Raw genomic sequence first — 18,355 nt, forward strand, 5'->3', positions numbered from 1 at the left:
TCTCATACAAGTAGCTTCCATAATCACTCTGAAAGACAAATGATAGGAAGTCAAATTTAAGCTAAAGAATTGGCTGAAAAGGGTCCCAGAATCTTATATTATCTGATTTGTTTTTAAGACAAAAAATCAAGAACAGTGCAATGAATGTATCCATAGTTCTATTTTACTAATTTGTTATCTTCACTTAATGGTTCTTTAAAGAAAATACATTTTATTATGACAACAATTATTGCATTTCAATTCCATACAAGTCGTGATCGGCTTTACGAATCTTTACTATCCATGTGGCTCCATTTAAGCATTTTTTCATTTTCTCTTTTTAAAAAATTCAATTAGGTGAAAAATGAATTGCCAAGTACATTCAAGGCCTATCATTATCAGCAACTCTGAAAGACAAATGTATGTTGGATCATTGGCCTTCCTTGGATGATATAGAATGGTGATGTCATAATCCTTAAGCAGCTCCAACCATCTCTGCCACCGCGAGTTAAAATCCTTCTATTTAAACAGATGTTGTAGACTCCGATGATCAGTAAAAACCTCACAACGGACACCGTACAAATAGTGCCACCAGATCATCAAGGCATGAACAATAGCCGCTAACTCAAGGTTGTGGACAGGATAGTTCTTCTCATGCACCTTCAGCTATCTAGACGCGTACGCAATCACCCTACTGTCCTGCATCAGCACCGCGCCGAGACCAATGCGCAACGCATCACAATACACCGTATAAGACCCTAAACATGTAGGCAATACCAACACTGGTGCTGTAGTCAAAGCATTCTTGAGCTTTTGAAAGCTATGCTGGCACTCCTCGGTCTACCTGAACGGAGCACCCTTCTAGGTCAATCTGGTCATAGGTGCTGCAATAGACGAGAAACTCTCTACGAATCGACGGTAGTAACCCGCCAAACCAAGAAAACTCCGGATCTCAGTAGTTGAGGACGGTCTAGACCAACCCTACACTACTTCAATCTTCTTTGGATCGACCTTGATCCCCTCACTCGATACTACATAACCCAAAAAATGCCATTGAATCTAGCCAGAATTCACACTCCGAAAATTTTGCATATAACTTCTTCTCTCAAGGTCTGAAGCACTGTCCTCAGGTGCTGCGTATGATCCTCCCGACTCCGAGAGTACACCAGAATGTCGTCAATTAACACAATGACAAAAGAGTCAAGATAGGGCTGAAATACACTATTCATCAAGTGCATGAATGTTGCCGGGGCGTTGGTCAGCCCAAAAGACATCACAATGAACTCGTAATGACCATACTGAGTCCTGAAAGCAGTCTTCGGGATATCTGGCTCCCGAATCTTCAACTGATGATAGCCTGAGCGCAAGTCGATCTTAGAGAATACCCTGGCTCCCTGAAGCTGATTAAATAGATCATCAATACGTGGAAAAGGATACCTGTTCTTCATTGTAACCTTGTTCAACTGGCGATAATCAATGCACATTCGCATAGAACTATCCTTGTTGTTTACACACAAATCAGGAGCACCCCAAGGTGATACACTGGGCCGAATGAAGCCCTTATGTAGCAACTCTTGAAATCGTTCCTTTAATTCTTTCAACTCTGTTGGGGCCATACGATAAGGTGGAATAGAAATGGGCTGAGTGTCCGGTAACAAATCAATGCTAAAGTCAATATCCCTATCGGGCGGCATGCCCGGAAGATCTGCTGGAAATACATATGCAAAATTCCTCACTATCGGAACTGACTTGACGGTAGAAGTATCAACACTAACATCCCTCACATAGGCTAGATACGCATCACACCCTTTTTAACCATTCTCTAAGCTTTAAAAAATGAAACAACCCTACTAGGAACATGATCTAAGGTACCTCTCCACTCTAGCCGCGGTAGACCTAGCATAGCCAATGTCACCATCTTGGCGTGACAATCAAGGATAGCGTGATAAGAAGACAACCAGTCCATGCCCAAAATGACATCGGAATCTACCATACTGAGCAATAATAAATCGGCTCTGGTCTCAAACCACTAAGAACAACCAAACACGACTGATATACCTAGTCAACAATAATAGAATCACCCACGGGTGTAGATACATAAATAGGTGAACTCAAAGAATCATGGGATACATCCAAATACGAAGCAAAATAAGATGACACATAGGAATAAGTGGAGCCTGGATTAAATAAAACTGATGCATCTTTATGACAAACCGGAACAGTAGGTGTGATGACAAAGTCGGATGCAACTGCCTCCATCCTAGTAGGAAGGGCATAATATCTGGCCTGGCCTCCCCTTCTAGGGCGACCTCCACCTCTAGCTGGATGTTCATGTGTGTGGTAGTTGGTGCTGTAACCATAGCCTCTCTCTCCTCTCTATCCCGGGTCAGCATACCCTCTAACCACTTAGCAATCCTTACTACCTACTGGTACGCAATATCCATCTCCAACTCTCGGGCTATGCTTAATCTGATACTGGGGTTGAGCTTCTCAATAAACCGATGAACCCACTCTCGAACAGTAGCAACCAAGGTCAGTGGATGCCTAGCCAAATCACTAAATCAGACCGCATACTTTGACACGATCATAGAACCCTGGCGCAACTGCTCAAACTCTGTGCGCCATGTATCTCTGAGACTCTAGGGAACATACTCCCTCAAGAACATGTCTGAGAACTAAGTCTAAATGAGTGAAGCTACCTCTGCCGGACTACCCAACTCGTATACGCGGCACCACTGATAGGCCGCTCCTCTAAGCTGGAACGTAGTGAAGGAAACCCCACTAGTCTCCGCAACACCCATAGTACGGAGGATACGGTGGCACTCCTCAGGAAAACCCTGGGCATCCTCTGACGCCAAGCCACTGAAAGTAGAAGGGTGGTACTTCTTGTACCTCTCAAGTCTGAGCTGCTCCACCTCAGAAACTGCTGCCCTAACCTCGGGCTGAACTGGAGCTACCGGCTGCATTGGTATGATTTCTGTAACCTGGTCGACCTGAACCCACTGCTCTGGGGTATGAGCGGCTGGAGTCTGTGCTCCTCCCCTGGCATGAGATGTGGCTAGAGCAAGTAGGATCAATCCAGCCTGAGCCAAGGTGCTGAACATGCTCAAAAAATGGGTTAGAGTCTCCTGGAGGGCTGGTACAGCAACAAGTGTCTCAGGTGCCTGCCCTCCAGCTGGAGCTACTGGTGGCTTATCTGTAACAGCTCGTGCGGGTGCCTTGGCTGCACCATGCGGACGTCCTCGGCCTCTACCCCAGCCCTGACCTCTCGCAGGGCACGGGTGTCTGGTCATCTGATCCATCTGTACATGTCCTCACCATTTATGAGAGAATAGAAAGACAAATATTAGAATCCGAAGTCAAAATCTCGCATGAGAAGGAATCAAAGAAGTGAATCTTTTTCTAACAGTTCCATAGCCTCCCGAAGATAAGTACAGACGTCTCTGTACCGATCCCCGAGACTCTACTAAACCTGCTTGTGACTGATAACGCCTATGAACCTAGAGCTCTGATACTAACTTGTCACGACCCCAACTTCCCTCCGTACGATGTCGTGATTGCACCTAGTCTCTAAGACTAGGTAAGCCTAAAAATTTGCGAAATAACTGAATAATAAACCAAACTCCAATCTCAACACATGATATAATAATAGAAACTGCGATTTAAATAATTAAAACTTCCAAAACCCGGTAGAAATAAGTCACAAGCTTCTAAGAGAAAATACTATGTGTCTCTATATATTAAGTCTAAAGCGAATAAGGGAAACAACATAATAAGGATAGAGGGGGACTCCGAGGTTTGCGGACGCTGACAGATATACCTTGAAGTCTCTACGTGCAGTCCAACTGGTATCTGGCCTGGTGGGAGGAACCTGGATCCGCACAAAAAGATGTACAGAAGTAAAGTATGAGTACACCACAACGATACCCAGTAAGTGCCAAACCTAACCTCGGTAGAGTAGTGATGAGGTCAGGTCAGGGCCCTACTTGTTTAAAACATAAGTAAGACAAAAGATATAATAATATTTTGAAAAGACTGAGAATTTAATTAACAAAAAGTTTCAAAAAATAATAGCACAACAAATAGAGGTAAACAACAGTGGCACTCCCGAGGTAACACCTCGTAGTCTCAAAAGTAAATATGCACGGCAGGGGGGGATCTCTCGAGGTACCGACTCGTAATCCCAAAGTAAATATGCAAGACATGGGGATCTCCCAAGGTATCGCCTCGTAGTCTCAAAGTAAATGTGTAAGATGTGGGGATCTCCCGAGGTACCGCCTCGTAGTCCCAAAGTAAATATGCAGTAGATAATCGAAAGAACAACAAATTACAGCAAGAAATCTTACAGTTAAGGATTTAAATTAAATCAAGGGAAGCAAGTAATTCAACTAAGCATGTTGCACAAATTGCAAGTAAGAGTTAATGCACGTAGACATGTGATATTAGGCTAAACATGATCACTACATATGCTAAGGCAACTCAGTTAAGGAATTTAAAAGAAGATAACTCAGCAATAACTGAAATTTCCATAATTAGCCCGTGTACGCACTCGTCACCTCGCGTACATGGCACTCACATATCACAGGTTGTTACAACAGTCCCAAATCCAAAGGGAATTTTTTCGCACAAAGTTAGACAAGCCACTTACCTCAAATCAAGCTCAATCAGTTAATAAGAACGCCTTTCTCTTGACTTTCTGACTCCGACTAACCCAAATCTAGACAAAAGCAATTTCATATTATAAATATAACTATAAGAAACTAGTCTAATTAATGAAATTAAGACTTTAACAAGAAATTAGAAAATCGCTCCAAAAAGTCAACTCGGGCCCACGCCTCGGAATCGGGTAAAAGTCATAAAATATGAACACCCATTCAACCACGAGTTCACCCATACCTACTTAAATCCGATACCAAAATCCCAATTAAAACTTCAAAATTTAGTATAAGAACTTTCTTCCATTTTTCCCCAATTTTCCACCCTGAAACACTAATTAAATGGTGAAATTAAAGACATATTCATGGGAATTAACCAAAACTAGGTAAGAATCACTTACCCCAAACAACCCACGTGAAAATCTCTCCAAGAATTGCCTAAATCCGAGTTCTCAGATCCAAATTGTGAAAAATGACATAAACCCTCGATTTTTGAAATTAATACTGCTGCCTAGGCATTCTTCTTTGCGAACGCGGAATCTGCCTCGCGTTCACGAAGCACAAAAAGCTATTGACCAAATTTCCCTCTTACACGAACGCGAGGGTCTACTCGTGAACGCAGTGACTACTGCCCCAGGCCTCCGTGAATGCGGAGCCTCACTCGTGATCGTGTAGGCCTAATGCCTGCTGCCCCCACTAACCGTTCCTCTTCATGAACGCGTGGACCATCTCACGAACACGTAGACCTAAAAATCCAAAGCTTCGCGAATGCGGGACCTGCTTCGAGAACGCGAAGGCAAAGCTTCCAGTGACACTCAACCACCGAAATCTAAATTCCAATCTGCTAACCTTCCGAAATCCACCCGAGGACCTCCGGACCTCAACCAAACCTACCAACAAGTCCTAGAATATCATACGAACATGCTCGAAGAGTTAAGTCACATCAAACAACACTAGAATCACGAATTGCATATCGATTCAAGCCTAATGAACTTTAAAACTTCTAACTTCTACATCCGATGCCAAAACCTATCAAATCAAGTCCGATTGACATCAAATTTTGCACAAAAATCGTAATTGACATTACGGACCTCCAAAACTTCCGAAATCAGAATCCAACCCCAATATCAAAAAGTTCACCCCTGGTCAAACTTTCCAAAAATCATCCAATTTTCCAATTTTTCAACTTTCGCCATTTGACGCCGAAATGACCAACAGACGTCCAAATCAATATCCGGACATGCTCCTAAGACCACCCTATGAAGCTATTGGAACCGTCAAAACTCTATTCCCGAGTCGTCTTCATACAATTCCAACTACGATCGATTCTTATGACTTAAACTTCCATTTTAGAGACTATGTGTCCCCTTTCACTCCGAAACCAGATACAAATCCTACCGTCAAGTCACGTAACCACAAAAATGAAATAATGGGAGCAGTAAGTAGGGGTTCGTGGATAATAGTCATAAAACGACCAGCCGGGTCGTTATAGGATCGAATCAGTGTTTCTAATATTGATGGCTCGAGAAGGATGATCTTCTAGGAGGTTTAGAGTTGGTAAAAAAAATCATTAGTTCAGGTTCTACAGGTATGGATTGATTTGGGGGCAACAGTTGGGCAGCGAAGTATGAGGAAGGGCATGGCGGGAGGTGTTTCGTAGTGGTTGAATTACTAGCACGTCAGGTATGAGTGGCCGATTAGCATATGGATTCCATGGCAGGATAGCCGCGTGCCTTGAGAAAGTTTAGAGCAGTTTGGGAAAATCATGGGTAGAAAAGTGACTAGGTCTACGAATTGTATTTGCAGTGGTGGCCACTGTACTAAGGAACATTGAATATGGCAGGAAGGAGTTTTCTTGAAATGAAGAGGGTGTGAAGACTTGATTATCAATTTGGATGCAATGTGACTTTGCGTTTGAAATGTACTGTCGGACTTTTAGTTGATATCAATGGGAAAGGAACAGATTTGTACAGCTAGTGGAAGAGCATGGGCCTAGGATAGTTTTACTAATTTCGTGGTAATTGTACCCAGTGCAGCGTCATTTGGGAGATGCCGATATGGAATCCCATATGTGGGCTATCTCCTATGGACAAGTCTGCAATTGTATGATTTTGATGAAGTTTCTATGAAGAGTTCTGCTTACTATCCAGCGAAAGGTCGAATAGGCAATTGTGGCTGATAATTCAGGATGTTTATGAAAAACTTAACAGGAGGTCCCGAGAATTGGGCGGGTTAACAGTGCAAGATCATGGTGATTGAGAAGGAGGAACCTTTTTGGTTTCTAGATATATGTGATTGTAGCTTAAGGCTAAGTTGGGGAGCCCCACCATCTACGATCGGATCGCGTAGTGGTCTGCTTGTGTAGCTTCTGATTATCGGTGTATTGGTGGATTATTTATGACTAAGGAAAGAAAACATTAGGGGTAATTCGAGCAAAGGATTTGATGAATGTGTGCTATATTTGGCCTTATCGCTTCATGTTCAGATTTTTGGGAAGACTCAGAGTTTACGCTTCTGGTAGATGTGAGGTACAAGGAAAACTAAGTCATCTGGTTGCTTCTTTGGGAGTGTTCATGTGCTGACAGCACTAGAGTTCGGCTTATATTCGGGACCAAGTCAGAGCGGGTCACTCAAGGTGAGTGCGGATTTAGTTTGTTATGTTTTGAATAGGGCTATTATTATTTCTAAGGCAAGTCGAGAATAAATTGGAATGAGTTGGGTCGGTTAGTGATGGTTGAATCAGCACGATTGTGGCAATGATCAGTTCCTTCAGCATGTGGAGTTATACATGTAGTTTGTGGTTGTACGTGTAGGCTTGACAGCCACCATAACTTGATTGATTTGGGAGTTATTTGGCTCATATGGCCTTGTTGTTTAAAAGGATTTCGGAAGGATTATGTCGATTTAGACCACAACCTGAGGTTTGTATTTTCTGTGGTTATGGGATTTCGGTTGCGTGTTGCATTTGTTCTTCTGAATGAATTTAAGTGAAAGAAATCTAGCAAATGAAGTATTTATTTTACTACTAATTCAGGGATTATGATGAATTCTGGTATTCTCGCGCAGCGGTATGATAGGTGCGGTGAGCGGCATGGGAATTTTTAAAGTTGAGGAATCAAGGTTGTGGTTTGGTGTTGACAAGAATGTCACGGGCTCGGATGAGCAGGGGAAAATTCAGATGTTCAGAGTAAGCTGGCATTTTCTTTAGTGTCATGTGAGAACGATGTTCTATGTAAGAGGCTTTGTGTATTGATTTGCGGATTCTTGATTTGCTTTACAGAATTTGAACGGTTGGTGGTATCGATGTTTAGTTGTGAAAAATTTAAAACCAAACACAGAGTTTTTTGTAAAAATCGCAAATGTAAGAGTTTATACATGGGAGGCGTTCTATCCCTTGGATTGTGGACTGTGTGAGTTTGTCCCGGATTGGGCGGTTGTTCTTATGTGCCATGGAAAAAGGTTATTGTGGGTCCTTGAAAGGTTATTAGCCCAGTATGGTATGATCAAAATCGTCTTGGGGTTTGTTGATGGGTCTAAATGTAAATGTGTGCTCTACATCAGGCCGGGTGTGTGCATTCGGCATAACATTGCTTATGGAGGAGTCTTCGGGCATTGAATGTTATTTCAGCTGTAAGCTATTCCATGTAAATATCTATTGTGCCATATGTGTTGTAAGATGGCTTGATTATTCACACATATGTTGAGGTCCCGTGTAGCTTGTGGTATTGTATGAGCAATATGGCTCTCGAGATGCAAATAATTTATTGCACCTTAGTTGCGCTTGAGTTTTGTAGCATATGTCGCTATCCATATCCCCAGGGATTGCATTGGGCACTTGGTATGCTTGTGGTCGATATTAGGGCATTTCGTAGGTATAAGCATTATGGCTTAATGGGTGCTTCCATATTTATTGTTATGTGTGGATCGGGTGGCATACTGCCACGGGTATGTTATTTGGATCGGGTTGCACGCCGCAATGGTATTATATTTGGATCGATTTGCACGCCGCAACAATATTATGTGTGGATCGGGTTGCATGCCGCAAAAACGAGATGTAGAGTACGGTTCCCGATATCTATTCTTGTGCATTTTGTTTCTCATTCTCTGAGAAAGGCTCGTAACATCTTTTCGGTTGTTTCATTAGTTAAGTGGCTGGGTAGTTCTTTCCTAGAGTTCGTTTTTCCTTATATATACCATATTCAAGTTGTGGCTTGTTGGCGTATTGATGGCGTCATATGAGATCTTGGTCAGTGTTTGAGAGGGATTATTGCCTGAGCAGCTTGTACTGGGTGAGACTAGATTATTGGACTTGAAATTAGTGCAATCAGATTTATATAAGGTACATTAAAGAGAAAATACCTATATTCAGTTCAGAATAGGGTAATGGTTTTTGTCGGGAGGAGAGATTCCATGATTTATTGATTCGACAGGTGGTTATGAGTTTCTACACGTCTCTTTTATCGTGGCAGTATTGCGAGAATTGGAACAGAGCTTATATGTGTTATGAGATGTATTGTAGGCATCAGATTCGTGAAATTGCAGCTAATGTGGTTGGGGGATGTTATTATCGGCAGCCGTCTTATGTGGTACATGGTGTGATTTCAGCATAGATACATGATCGTGTCTTGTTATAGTGTGTGGTAATTGATACAGTGTTTGTATATTTGAATCAGGTGTTGTAGAGAAATTTGGATGTTGAAATTTGGTTCTAAGGCTTATTGACTAAACAAAAGGGAGAATCTTCTGTCTGGCTCGAGCTAACATGATCACCTGGGTTGTAGTGGCACGGGCAGGTGCACGAGCTGTTAAACAATGATTTTGGACAACTCCGGAGCAGTTCTTGGCACGTTCGAGGACGAACGCATGTTTAAGTGGCGGAGAATGTAACGACCAGATCGGTCGTTTTGAGCTCTAGCACGTCGTTCGTCGATTTGAGGTCTTGAGTAGCTTCACTTCAGGTATTATGACTTGTACTTGTGGTCGGAATTTAATTTTGGAAAGTTCGGAGTTTATTTGGAATAAAATTCTAAATTCGAAAGCTTTAAGTTGGAAGAGTTGACCAAGGGTTGACTTTTGAGTAAACGACCTCGAAATCGGTATTTGAAGATTCTAGTAGGTTCGTATGATAATTTCAGACTTGGGCGTATGTTCGGGTCGAGTATCGGGTGGCATGGGAGTATTTCGGTGCTTATTACGGAAGGTTGGCATTTTTTAAAGGTTTAAGGATTCCCTAAATTTGGGTTGAAGTGAATTTTGATGTTATCGATGTCCGTTTTGGATTCCGAGCTTGGGAATAGTTCCGTATGATGATTTTGGTCTCAGGAGCGTATTCGGACATTGATTTGGAAGTCCGTAGGTTGTTTCGGCGTCAATTTGCGAAAGTTAGAAATTAGATGATTTTTGGGAAGTTTGACCCGGAGTGGACTTTTGATATCGGGGTCAAATGTTGATTCTGGAAGTGGGAGTAGGTCCGTAATGTCAATTATGACTTGTGTGCAAATATTTGAGGTCAATCGGACTTGATTTGATAGATTTCGGCATCGAATGTAGAAGTTTGAAGTTCTAAAGTTCACTAAGCTTGAATTGGGGTGAGATTTATAGTTTTGATGTTGTTTGATGTGATTTGAGGCCTCGAGCAGGTTCGTGTCTTATATTGGGAATGGTTGGTATGATTGGACGGGGTTCCGAGGGCCTCTGGTGTGTTTTAGGGTAGTTTCTGACCAAGTTTGGCTGAGTTGCTGCTGCTGATGTATGGTGTCTGGTTTTGTTCTTTGCGAACGTGAAGGTGTTCATGCGTTCCCGAAGAAGGATCTGTTGGTTGCTGACATTTTGTGCTACACGTTCATGACTAAGGCGTCGCGTTTGCGTAAGGTAAGAAGGTGAAGCTACGCATTCGCGATTGGGGCATTACGTTCGCGAAATGGAAACTGGGCTGGTGAGAATTTTAGCCTTTGCGTTCGCGGAGGGTGAACCACGTTCACGAAGGTTCGCCTGGTAAAGCATCGCGTTCGCGAGCTGTGACTCGCATTTGCGAAAGGCAGCTTTTGAGCTGGAGCTGGTATTGCTTCGCGAACACGAGGGACTTGCCGCGTTCGCGAAGAAGGTCGCCTGGGCAGTGTATAAGTTAGCAAATACGGGTTTTGGCTCATTTTATCTCAAATCTTCCATGGAAGCCGAGCATGAGGCGATTTTGGAGGAGCTTCTTCGTCACCCATCACTAGGTAAGTGATTCCTTCACGTTGTGAGATAAATACATGGTTTATGTATGGATTTAAATATGGGAATTGATAGAAATTTTAGATTTTGAAGAAAAACCTAGAAATTAGTATTTTTAGATTTTGACCACGAAATTAGACATGGAACTAGGAATAAATCATATATTTGAGTTTGTCATGGTATGTGTAAAGGTTATCTTCGAAAAATTTCGGAACCCGGGCACGTGGCCCGAGGGTTGATTTTATCGACTTTTCGAGCAGAGTTAAGAATTGTTTAAATTTATTAATTATGAGTATTATGGTGTGTTTTTATTGGTTTGCACATTGTTTAACTAGTTTCGAGATGTTTTATTTTGAGTTGAGGTGTTAGAGAGGTGTTGGAGTCGGTTATGGAACTTCGGAGCGAGGTAAATCTCCTGTCTAACCTTGTGAGGGAGAAACTACCCCTAGGTGATATTTATTGTTATGTGCAACTAGTTGTGGGTGCTACATAGCACGAGGTGACGAGAGTCCGTACGTAGCTAAAGCATGTTTATGTCCGGGTAGACTTAGGATCTTATCATGGTAATATTTGAATTATTTAAATTCATTTTGGTGGCTTAATTAATTGAAGTTATAATTGAAATTAATTAATTGAAGTTATAATTGAAATCGATTTAGAAATAAATATATGTACACTAGGCCAAGCCTTAACACTTTGAGTATTGGGCGAGTTATTCCAGGAATGGTAGAGATTATATTCATATTAAGCTCATGTGTTGTATTGTAAACACAGGTACGATCATAGCTTCATTCATTCGTTGAACCTTGGGGATTACCATTAGCATTGAGGTCAATCACTCGCGTCTCGTAATTCGGTAACTTTCTTCCTTTCTTTTCTTGTGGAGCGGGCCGAATGCCTCGGTAGTATATAGATGTATCTATGGATCGTGCCGCACATCCCTCGGCAGTGTACACGTTATTTTGGATCGGGCCGAACGACCTCGACAGTATCGTGCGTATATCACTAGTAGTCCGAATATTCACGAGCTAATCTTTCCACTGATGCCCAACTCTTTATATGGTATTCCTTGTTTACTGGTTATGACACTTGACATTTATGAGCTGTTAATGTAGAATGCGAGATTTAGAAATTTTTGCTTTAAAAGAAATAATTGAAAAATTATGAAATTTCAGATTTACTCCACTATAGATGTACACTTCATATCTGTTATGAATTATCATATTATTTATTTGGACCTCTAGTAAGTGTCGATGTCGACCCCTCGTCACTACTTCTCCGGGATTAGGCTAGATACTTACTGGGTACGCATTGATTTACGTACTCATACAGCACTTTTGCACTAAATGTGCAGGATCTAACAGGTTCATTGATGATCACCTTGGCGCGTAGGCACACCTGTTGAGGAGACTTTATGTGAGCTGAATTCTAGGCTGCGCATCGCAGTCCACTAAGTCTCCATCGTACTATTTATTTTATCCTATCTTATTTACATTATATTTTTATGTCGGAATGGTTTATTATTATTATACTCCTTAGAAATTTGCTCATGCACTCGTGACACCGAGTTTTGGGGATTTCCTTCGAGTTATTCATTGTTGTGGTTCGTGTAAATATTTTTATTTACTTTGTAAATTTTATTTTATACTGTTCAACTAAGGAAAATTACGATTTCAGAAATACTAAAATGAGTAACTAAATTGGTAAATCACTGTTGGCTTGCCTGACGGCGGCGTTAGGCGCTATCACGACTTCTAGTTGATTTTGGATCGTGATACCAAGAGCCTTCGTGCTTTTAATATAATATAGATAGATAGATAGATATAGATTATAAGTTGGTATGTAGGTTAAAACGAGAATAGACAAGACGTAACTGGAATTTGAAGCTAAATAAGGAAAATGGTATCAACTGAATTATAAAATGTGAAACAAAATGAAATATCTAAATAGATTATACTATAGCTGCTTATACGGAGAAGTATACATAAACAAAATATTAATAAATAAGTACATACATCGGAGGAATACATTGAAAGTAATACACAATTATCATCCCAACTCCTCAACTCTAACAAAACAAAATGACTCGACTGATAAATAAACCCAGCCACATAATGATCGGGAGACGTTTTACTCTTTACCACCCTCAGTCTAATCTCTAAAGCTTCACAATGGATGTGGAAATACGTTATTATTCCACCATTATACCATTTTTCAATGCCCAAAGCATCCTCTTAAGTCCATAAAACGTGAGTTGTGTCTATAAAAAATTATTGTACGTAGAAGAGTTATTGTTTATAGCTCCATCGAAAGTTGAAGTGATCATCCTATTTTCCTCAAAGACGAATCTTTTGCTCAAGGACTGAGTTTTTTCTGCCGAAGTTCTTGGGATTCACCACCGGAATGGACAAATTCACCAGTAGTACCATGTTCACTGCTTGTGAATTCTTGGCTCGACATTCCAGATTTCCTGAACTTTTTAAGGTCATATGAACCTCCGTCGTATTCGGAACTTTCACCAGAACCAAACATTGCGCTATGACTCTTTTTCATTCCCTCGTTCAAATCATCCAGAGAAACATCACCTTCCAAAGCACGTACAACCTACAAGATAATTAATTAAGTATTTATTAGCCACTCTCTTTTACCATTTGAAATTCAAATATCTCTGAATTGTGAAGGCTTCGGAAGGCTTTTGGTAGAACTGAAACCCTATTATTTGGTGGTACATGATACAGTTGTTACTATTAGGCTACATCTCCAATTTTGACAACATAATTTAGTATTTGATAAAGAATGTATACACCGCTGAACTTAACAAAATATCAACAAGAATGGGGAAGATGGAAATGCCGTGGATGATGCACACAAGATGTACTAAAGTGACTTTTCGAAGTTCATTGTAAAAGGGAGTCCCCTCATTCATTTGTCAAGGGGAGTCCCTTGACTCACCATCACTATATTTTTCATCTAATCTTTTGTAAGGAATTGAAAGTGTTCAATCCTTTCATAGACTATGAAGTAGTAAGTCACTATGTCCTTCGTCTTCATGTATTTTACTTTGGAATGCTAATATATATATATGTGTGTGTGTGTGTCGGGGGTTATGCCTAAACCCGCATAATGAGGCTTTATTGAACAAAAACAAAAAGCTAACCTGACTCATTTTTGGACGTCTTCTTGCAGAATGTCTGATGGATGCAGCAGCACAAGCCACCATACATAGCATCTCTTGGGCATCAAAATTTCCCTCCAAACGTGGATCTATCAATTCATCATAGTTTCCACCCTCTGTTGCACGAACGAGAATTGGCCTAGCCTGGATATATGTATATATATGTATTTAATAATGTAACTTTAAATAATTAATTTGATCAAATTAAGTGCATATGTGTTTTCATCCATAGGTCATGTCCTCTAATCATAAATATGTGAATCCAAAAAAAAGTTGTTTCAATTATATCATTAATGAAAACATACCCAATCAACTAAGGTATCATCATCACTGTTAATGTCGATAGGACGACGCCCAGTTATAAGTTCCAAAAGCATAACACCATAAGAATAAACGTCAGACTTTTCAGTTAGCTTGCCACTTGAAGCGTATTCTGGTGCCAAATACCTGTTTGTTCAAATTTCATAAATACAGGTCAATGGTTATTCCAACCTATTGTAATATGGTGGATATTTGAACAATTATAGAACATTTTAAAACAACGAAAACATTAATAGTAGAACTGAAAAACGGATTACTCACCCAAAGGTACCCATGATACGCGTTGACACATGTGTATTAGTGTCTGAGGAAAGCTTAGCTAAACCAAAATCAGCCACCTGAAAACGACATTGGAACAGAGGTAGTAGTTTAAACTTTTGTTAGAATTAAGTGAATTAGAAATTTGCCTAATGGAAGGTCTCCTAAAACACATAAGCAAATACCTTAGCTTCACAGTTATGGTCCAGTAGGATATTCGCAGCTTTAATGTCTCTATGAATGATGCGAGGGTGGCCTGTACGTAATTTATATGAAAAAGTACTTTATGATGAAAAGTGAATGTACCTCCACTAAATACTAAAGCACAAAATTATGAACAATTGAACTTACAATCTTCATGAAGGTAGGCAAAACCTTTGGCAGATCCAAGTGCAATTTTAAGCCTCGTAGGGAAGTCCATAACTGGGCGACCAGGTCCTATAGGATGCAAAGAGATAAGGAAAAATGTCAAATAAAGACTTTCAAGTTCAGAAAAGTATGGTAAATAAAACAGATTTAATTTATGGGTAATATATTCTTTAAGTTGGTTATATACAAATTAAAGCATACGTACCATGAAGGTGATATTCAAGAGTGCCATTAGGAACAAACTCATACACCAACAACCTTTGAGATCCAGCAATGCAATATCCAACTAAAGATACAAGATGGCGATGATGGACACGACTAATGATCTCAACCTCAGCTTGAAATTCTCGTTCACCTTGCCCACTATTTGCTTTCAGACTTTTAACTGCTATCTCCTTACCATTAGGCAACACCCCTTTATGTACAAATCCAAAACCACCTTGTCCCAAAAGATTGGCCTTAGCAAATCCTCCAGTTGCTGCTGACAAATCGTCATACGTGAAACTGTTTTGGTTAAAACCAAGAGCCATTGATGGATGTGGAGGTGGCAATGGAGGTTGATGTGGACCAGAGAAAGCAGCAGAACTCATTTCACTGCTGCTCATCATTGGAGGTGGTGGTGGAGGTGCTATTGGCCAACTGAGTTCTGAACTTACATTAGTACTGACAGGTTGAGGAGTAGGCATCTTTACCATATGTTCAGTAGATTGAACTTTGTTGTTGTGCCAATTCCCATACTGTCCACTATTATAGTAGTCAGTACCTGGATATTGCATGAAATTATTGTCAAATACCAAGACATGATAACAAGGAAGTAAGTTCAACTTCTGCTTATTATGTTTTTCATTGTTTAGGCACTCACTATAGCCTGTTATTTCAACATCTTATTATGATAACAAATTTAAATTAACGAGCTCAAATCTCAAGCTCATATGATGATTTCAGGGTGAAAAAGAAATTATAAATATGAAATAGCAATCGCACAAATCTCGTCCTCTTTATAGCTAGTCCATTGGAAATTAATTCTCTTAGTATGTTGCTAAATGCGAAAACATAATATTTCAACATATATATATATGTTACCTATATTTAAAAGAACCAGAGAATAAATAAAAAGCAATTCACATACTCTTGCCTCCATGAGAATTGTCCCTGTAGTAGCCCATTTGGTCGCGTGGCCTTCTCCTTTTGCGTTTGCAACAAGATATGAGGAAGACTAGCATGACAAGAAGTAATAGTCCTGCTCCTGCAGCAACTCCTACAATGATGGCTGTCCCGTTATCGTTAGATTTGCCATTATGATCTACCGACTTGCTTGGTGGCGACTTATGCTTCGGAGGGGAAAGAGCTCCAGAGTTGGGAGAAAAGGGAGACGGTGGTGGTGGCGGTGGAGGAGGTGGTGGGGGTGGAGGAGGCGGCGAACCTCCATTTGAATTTGAGGATTTTGATGGAGGTGAAGATTTATTGTCATTATTATTGTTATTGTTGCTATGACCATTATTGTTATTGTTGTTGTTGTTGCCGTTGTTGTTGCTACCATTATTGTTGTCGTTGTTCTTGTTACCGTTGTTGTTGTCGTTGTTGCTATCACCATTGTTGTTGTTGCTGTTACCTTTGTTGTTGCTATTGTTGTTATTGTTGCCGTTGCTATTGTCATTACTATTGTTGTTCCCGTTGCTATTGTCATTGTTGTTGTTATTATTGTCGTTTCTATTGTCATTGTTTTTGTTATTGTTGCCATTGTTATTATCTCCGGAAGAAGATGAGTTATTATTATCCCCAGACGGTGGAGAAGGTGATGAATTATTTTGAGAAGGGGGAGATTGGGAATTTGAATCATTCGATGAAGATGAATCATCTTGGGATGGCGGAGAATTTGATGATGAGTCAGACGATGGGGAATTTGAAGAGGATGAAGGTGAAGGAGGTGAACCAGACGAGGATGATGGTGGTGAATTTGATGAAGAATCCGAAGAGGATGAATCTGAAGGTGGTGAATTGGATGATTGATCATCCTTAGATGATGAAGAAGACATTGTGATAAAGTCTTAATCACAATCTATGCCAAAACACGTCGTTTAAACCCTGCCGTTCTCCCAAAACAATGAGCCCTGTTCATTAAAGATAAAAAACAAGTAATTTTAACACAAAAAAGTGCATTTATCATTTAAGAAATCACGTGAAACATGCAACTCATAATTCTCAATATATAAACCTATGAATGAATGAAATATCAATCTTTTTTTCTTTCTTAACAATGAATATGATTTGTTATGAACAGGTATTATTGTAAAGAGTATGGAAGATGTTTATGTCTTGCAAAGACAAAAAAGAAAGAGAAAGAGAAAGAGAAAGAAAACAGAGAAAAAGTAGAAAGAAAAAAGATGACACCTTTAGGAGAATGGCAGGGAGAGGATTCTCAAAGCAAAGAGAAAAGATGTTGCATGATAATAGTTTTTACAAGTAAACTAAGAGCCGTCTTTCTGTCCTCATACTCTTCCTAAATTAAGGGACTAATCATGACTTTATTTTTAGTTAATAATAGGAGTATTGCTTTTAAATGGAAAATGTTGAACTTATAAACAAGGAAAATGCCAAATATATCCATCTGCTTTCGAGTATTGTCTACATTTAACCTCTGTTATACTATCCGGCCAAATTTACCCCTACCGTTATACTATCCGGCCAAATTTACCCCTACCATAAGCAAACTTTTAAAAATTACCTGTCAATCCGTCAGGTGACCCAGAATCTCCCAAATCATTTTATTAAAGTCGCTTATTCTTTTTCTGGATCCACTATTTACGAAATAATTGACATTTACACGTTTTTTTAATTGAAAAAAAATATGAGAAACAAAAAATATAAAAATAATACAACAGTTAGTAAACAAAGTATAGTAAATTGAAGAATCTATATTAGGTAGCTTGTCTAAATTCCAAAAGTATTTACAACATCCCAACTTTAATGAATTTGTTGCACCAAAGATAGGAAAATTTTACAAGTATTAGTGATAAAAGTTGAAGTTCCTTGGAGACTTTACATTATCAAATTCAACTTTGCTTTAATCAAATGCCTGTGCATTGTGCACTCTTATGTTAGTCGATCGAATATAACTAGACAATAACAAAATATATTCGAATATACACGATGATCATCTGCATATAATACACAATAAATAGGCCCATTGAATTCTACGGTGTGTATATTGTTGAAAAATAAATAAAATTTTAAACCAATTCCAAACTTATTATCACAAGAAGAGAAGTGAGGCATTGGTAATTAAAAATATCCATGAATAATATGTGTAGTCTAGTACCTTTAGCATTCACATAAATAGTAATTTCTGAAAATAATGGATCAAGAAGAAGAATAAGTGACT

The 18,355-nt window shown here is 39.8% G+C and overlaps 1 protein-coding gene across 1 annotated transcript; it reads right to left on the reverse strand.

Annotated features, from left to right (window-relative positions):
* Window positions 1-12,813: 12,813 nt before the first annotated feature.
* LOC107776660 (uncharacterized) lies at window positions 12,814-17,465 on the reverse strand. Its single transcript, XM_016596568.2, has 9 exons — window positions 17,365-17,465; window positions 16,103-17,084; window positions 15,179-15,736; window positions 14,956-15,042; window positions 14,790-14,860; window positions 14,608-14,684; window positions 14,331-14,472; window positions 14,008-14,169; window positions 12,814-13,454 (listed from the first exon to the last, which is right to left on the reverse strand). Exons 2-9 carry the CDS (start codon window positions 17,007-17,009, stop codon window positions 13,206-13,208), a joined length of 2,253 nt encoding a protein of 750 aa, XP_016452054.2. The 5' UTR covers window positions 17,010-17,084; window positions 17,365-17,465; the 3' UTR covers window positions 12,814-13,205.
* Between the last annotated feature and the right edge of the window lie 890 nt (window positions 17,466-18,355).

The sequence above is a fragment of the Nicotiana tabacum genome, chromosome 4 (assembly GCF_000715075.1).
Source record: "Nicotiana tabacum cultivar K326 chromosome 4, ASM71507v2, whole genome shotgun sequence".
Lineage (NCBI taxonomy): Eukaryota > Viridiplantae > Streptophyta > Magnoliopsida > Solanales > Solanaceae > Nicotiana > Nicotiana tabacum.

Coding starts and splice junctions, on each gene's coding strand:
- LOC107776660 (XM_016596568.2), bottom strand. CDS start 17,009: ATGTCTTCTTCATCATCTAAGGATGATCAATCATCCAATTCACCACCT. Junction 14,473..14,607: donor CGTATCATGGGTACCTTTGG/GTGAGTAATCCG, acceptor TTGAACAAACAG/GTATTTGGCACCAGAATACG. Junction 14,170..14,330: donor ATGATACCTTAGTTGATTGG/GTATGTTTTCAT, acceptor ACATATATCCAG/GCTAGGCCAATTCTCGTTCG.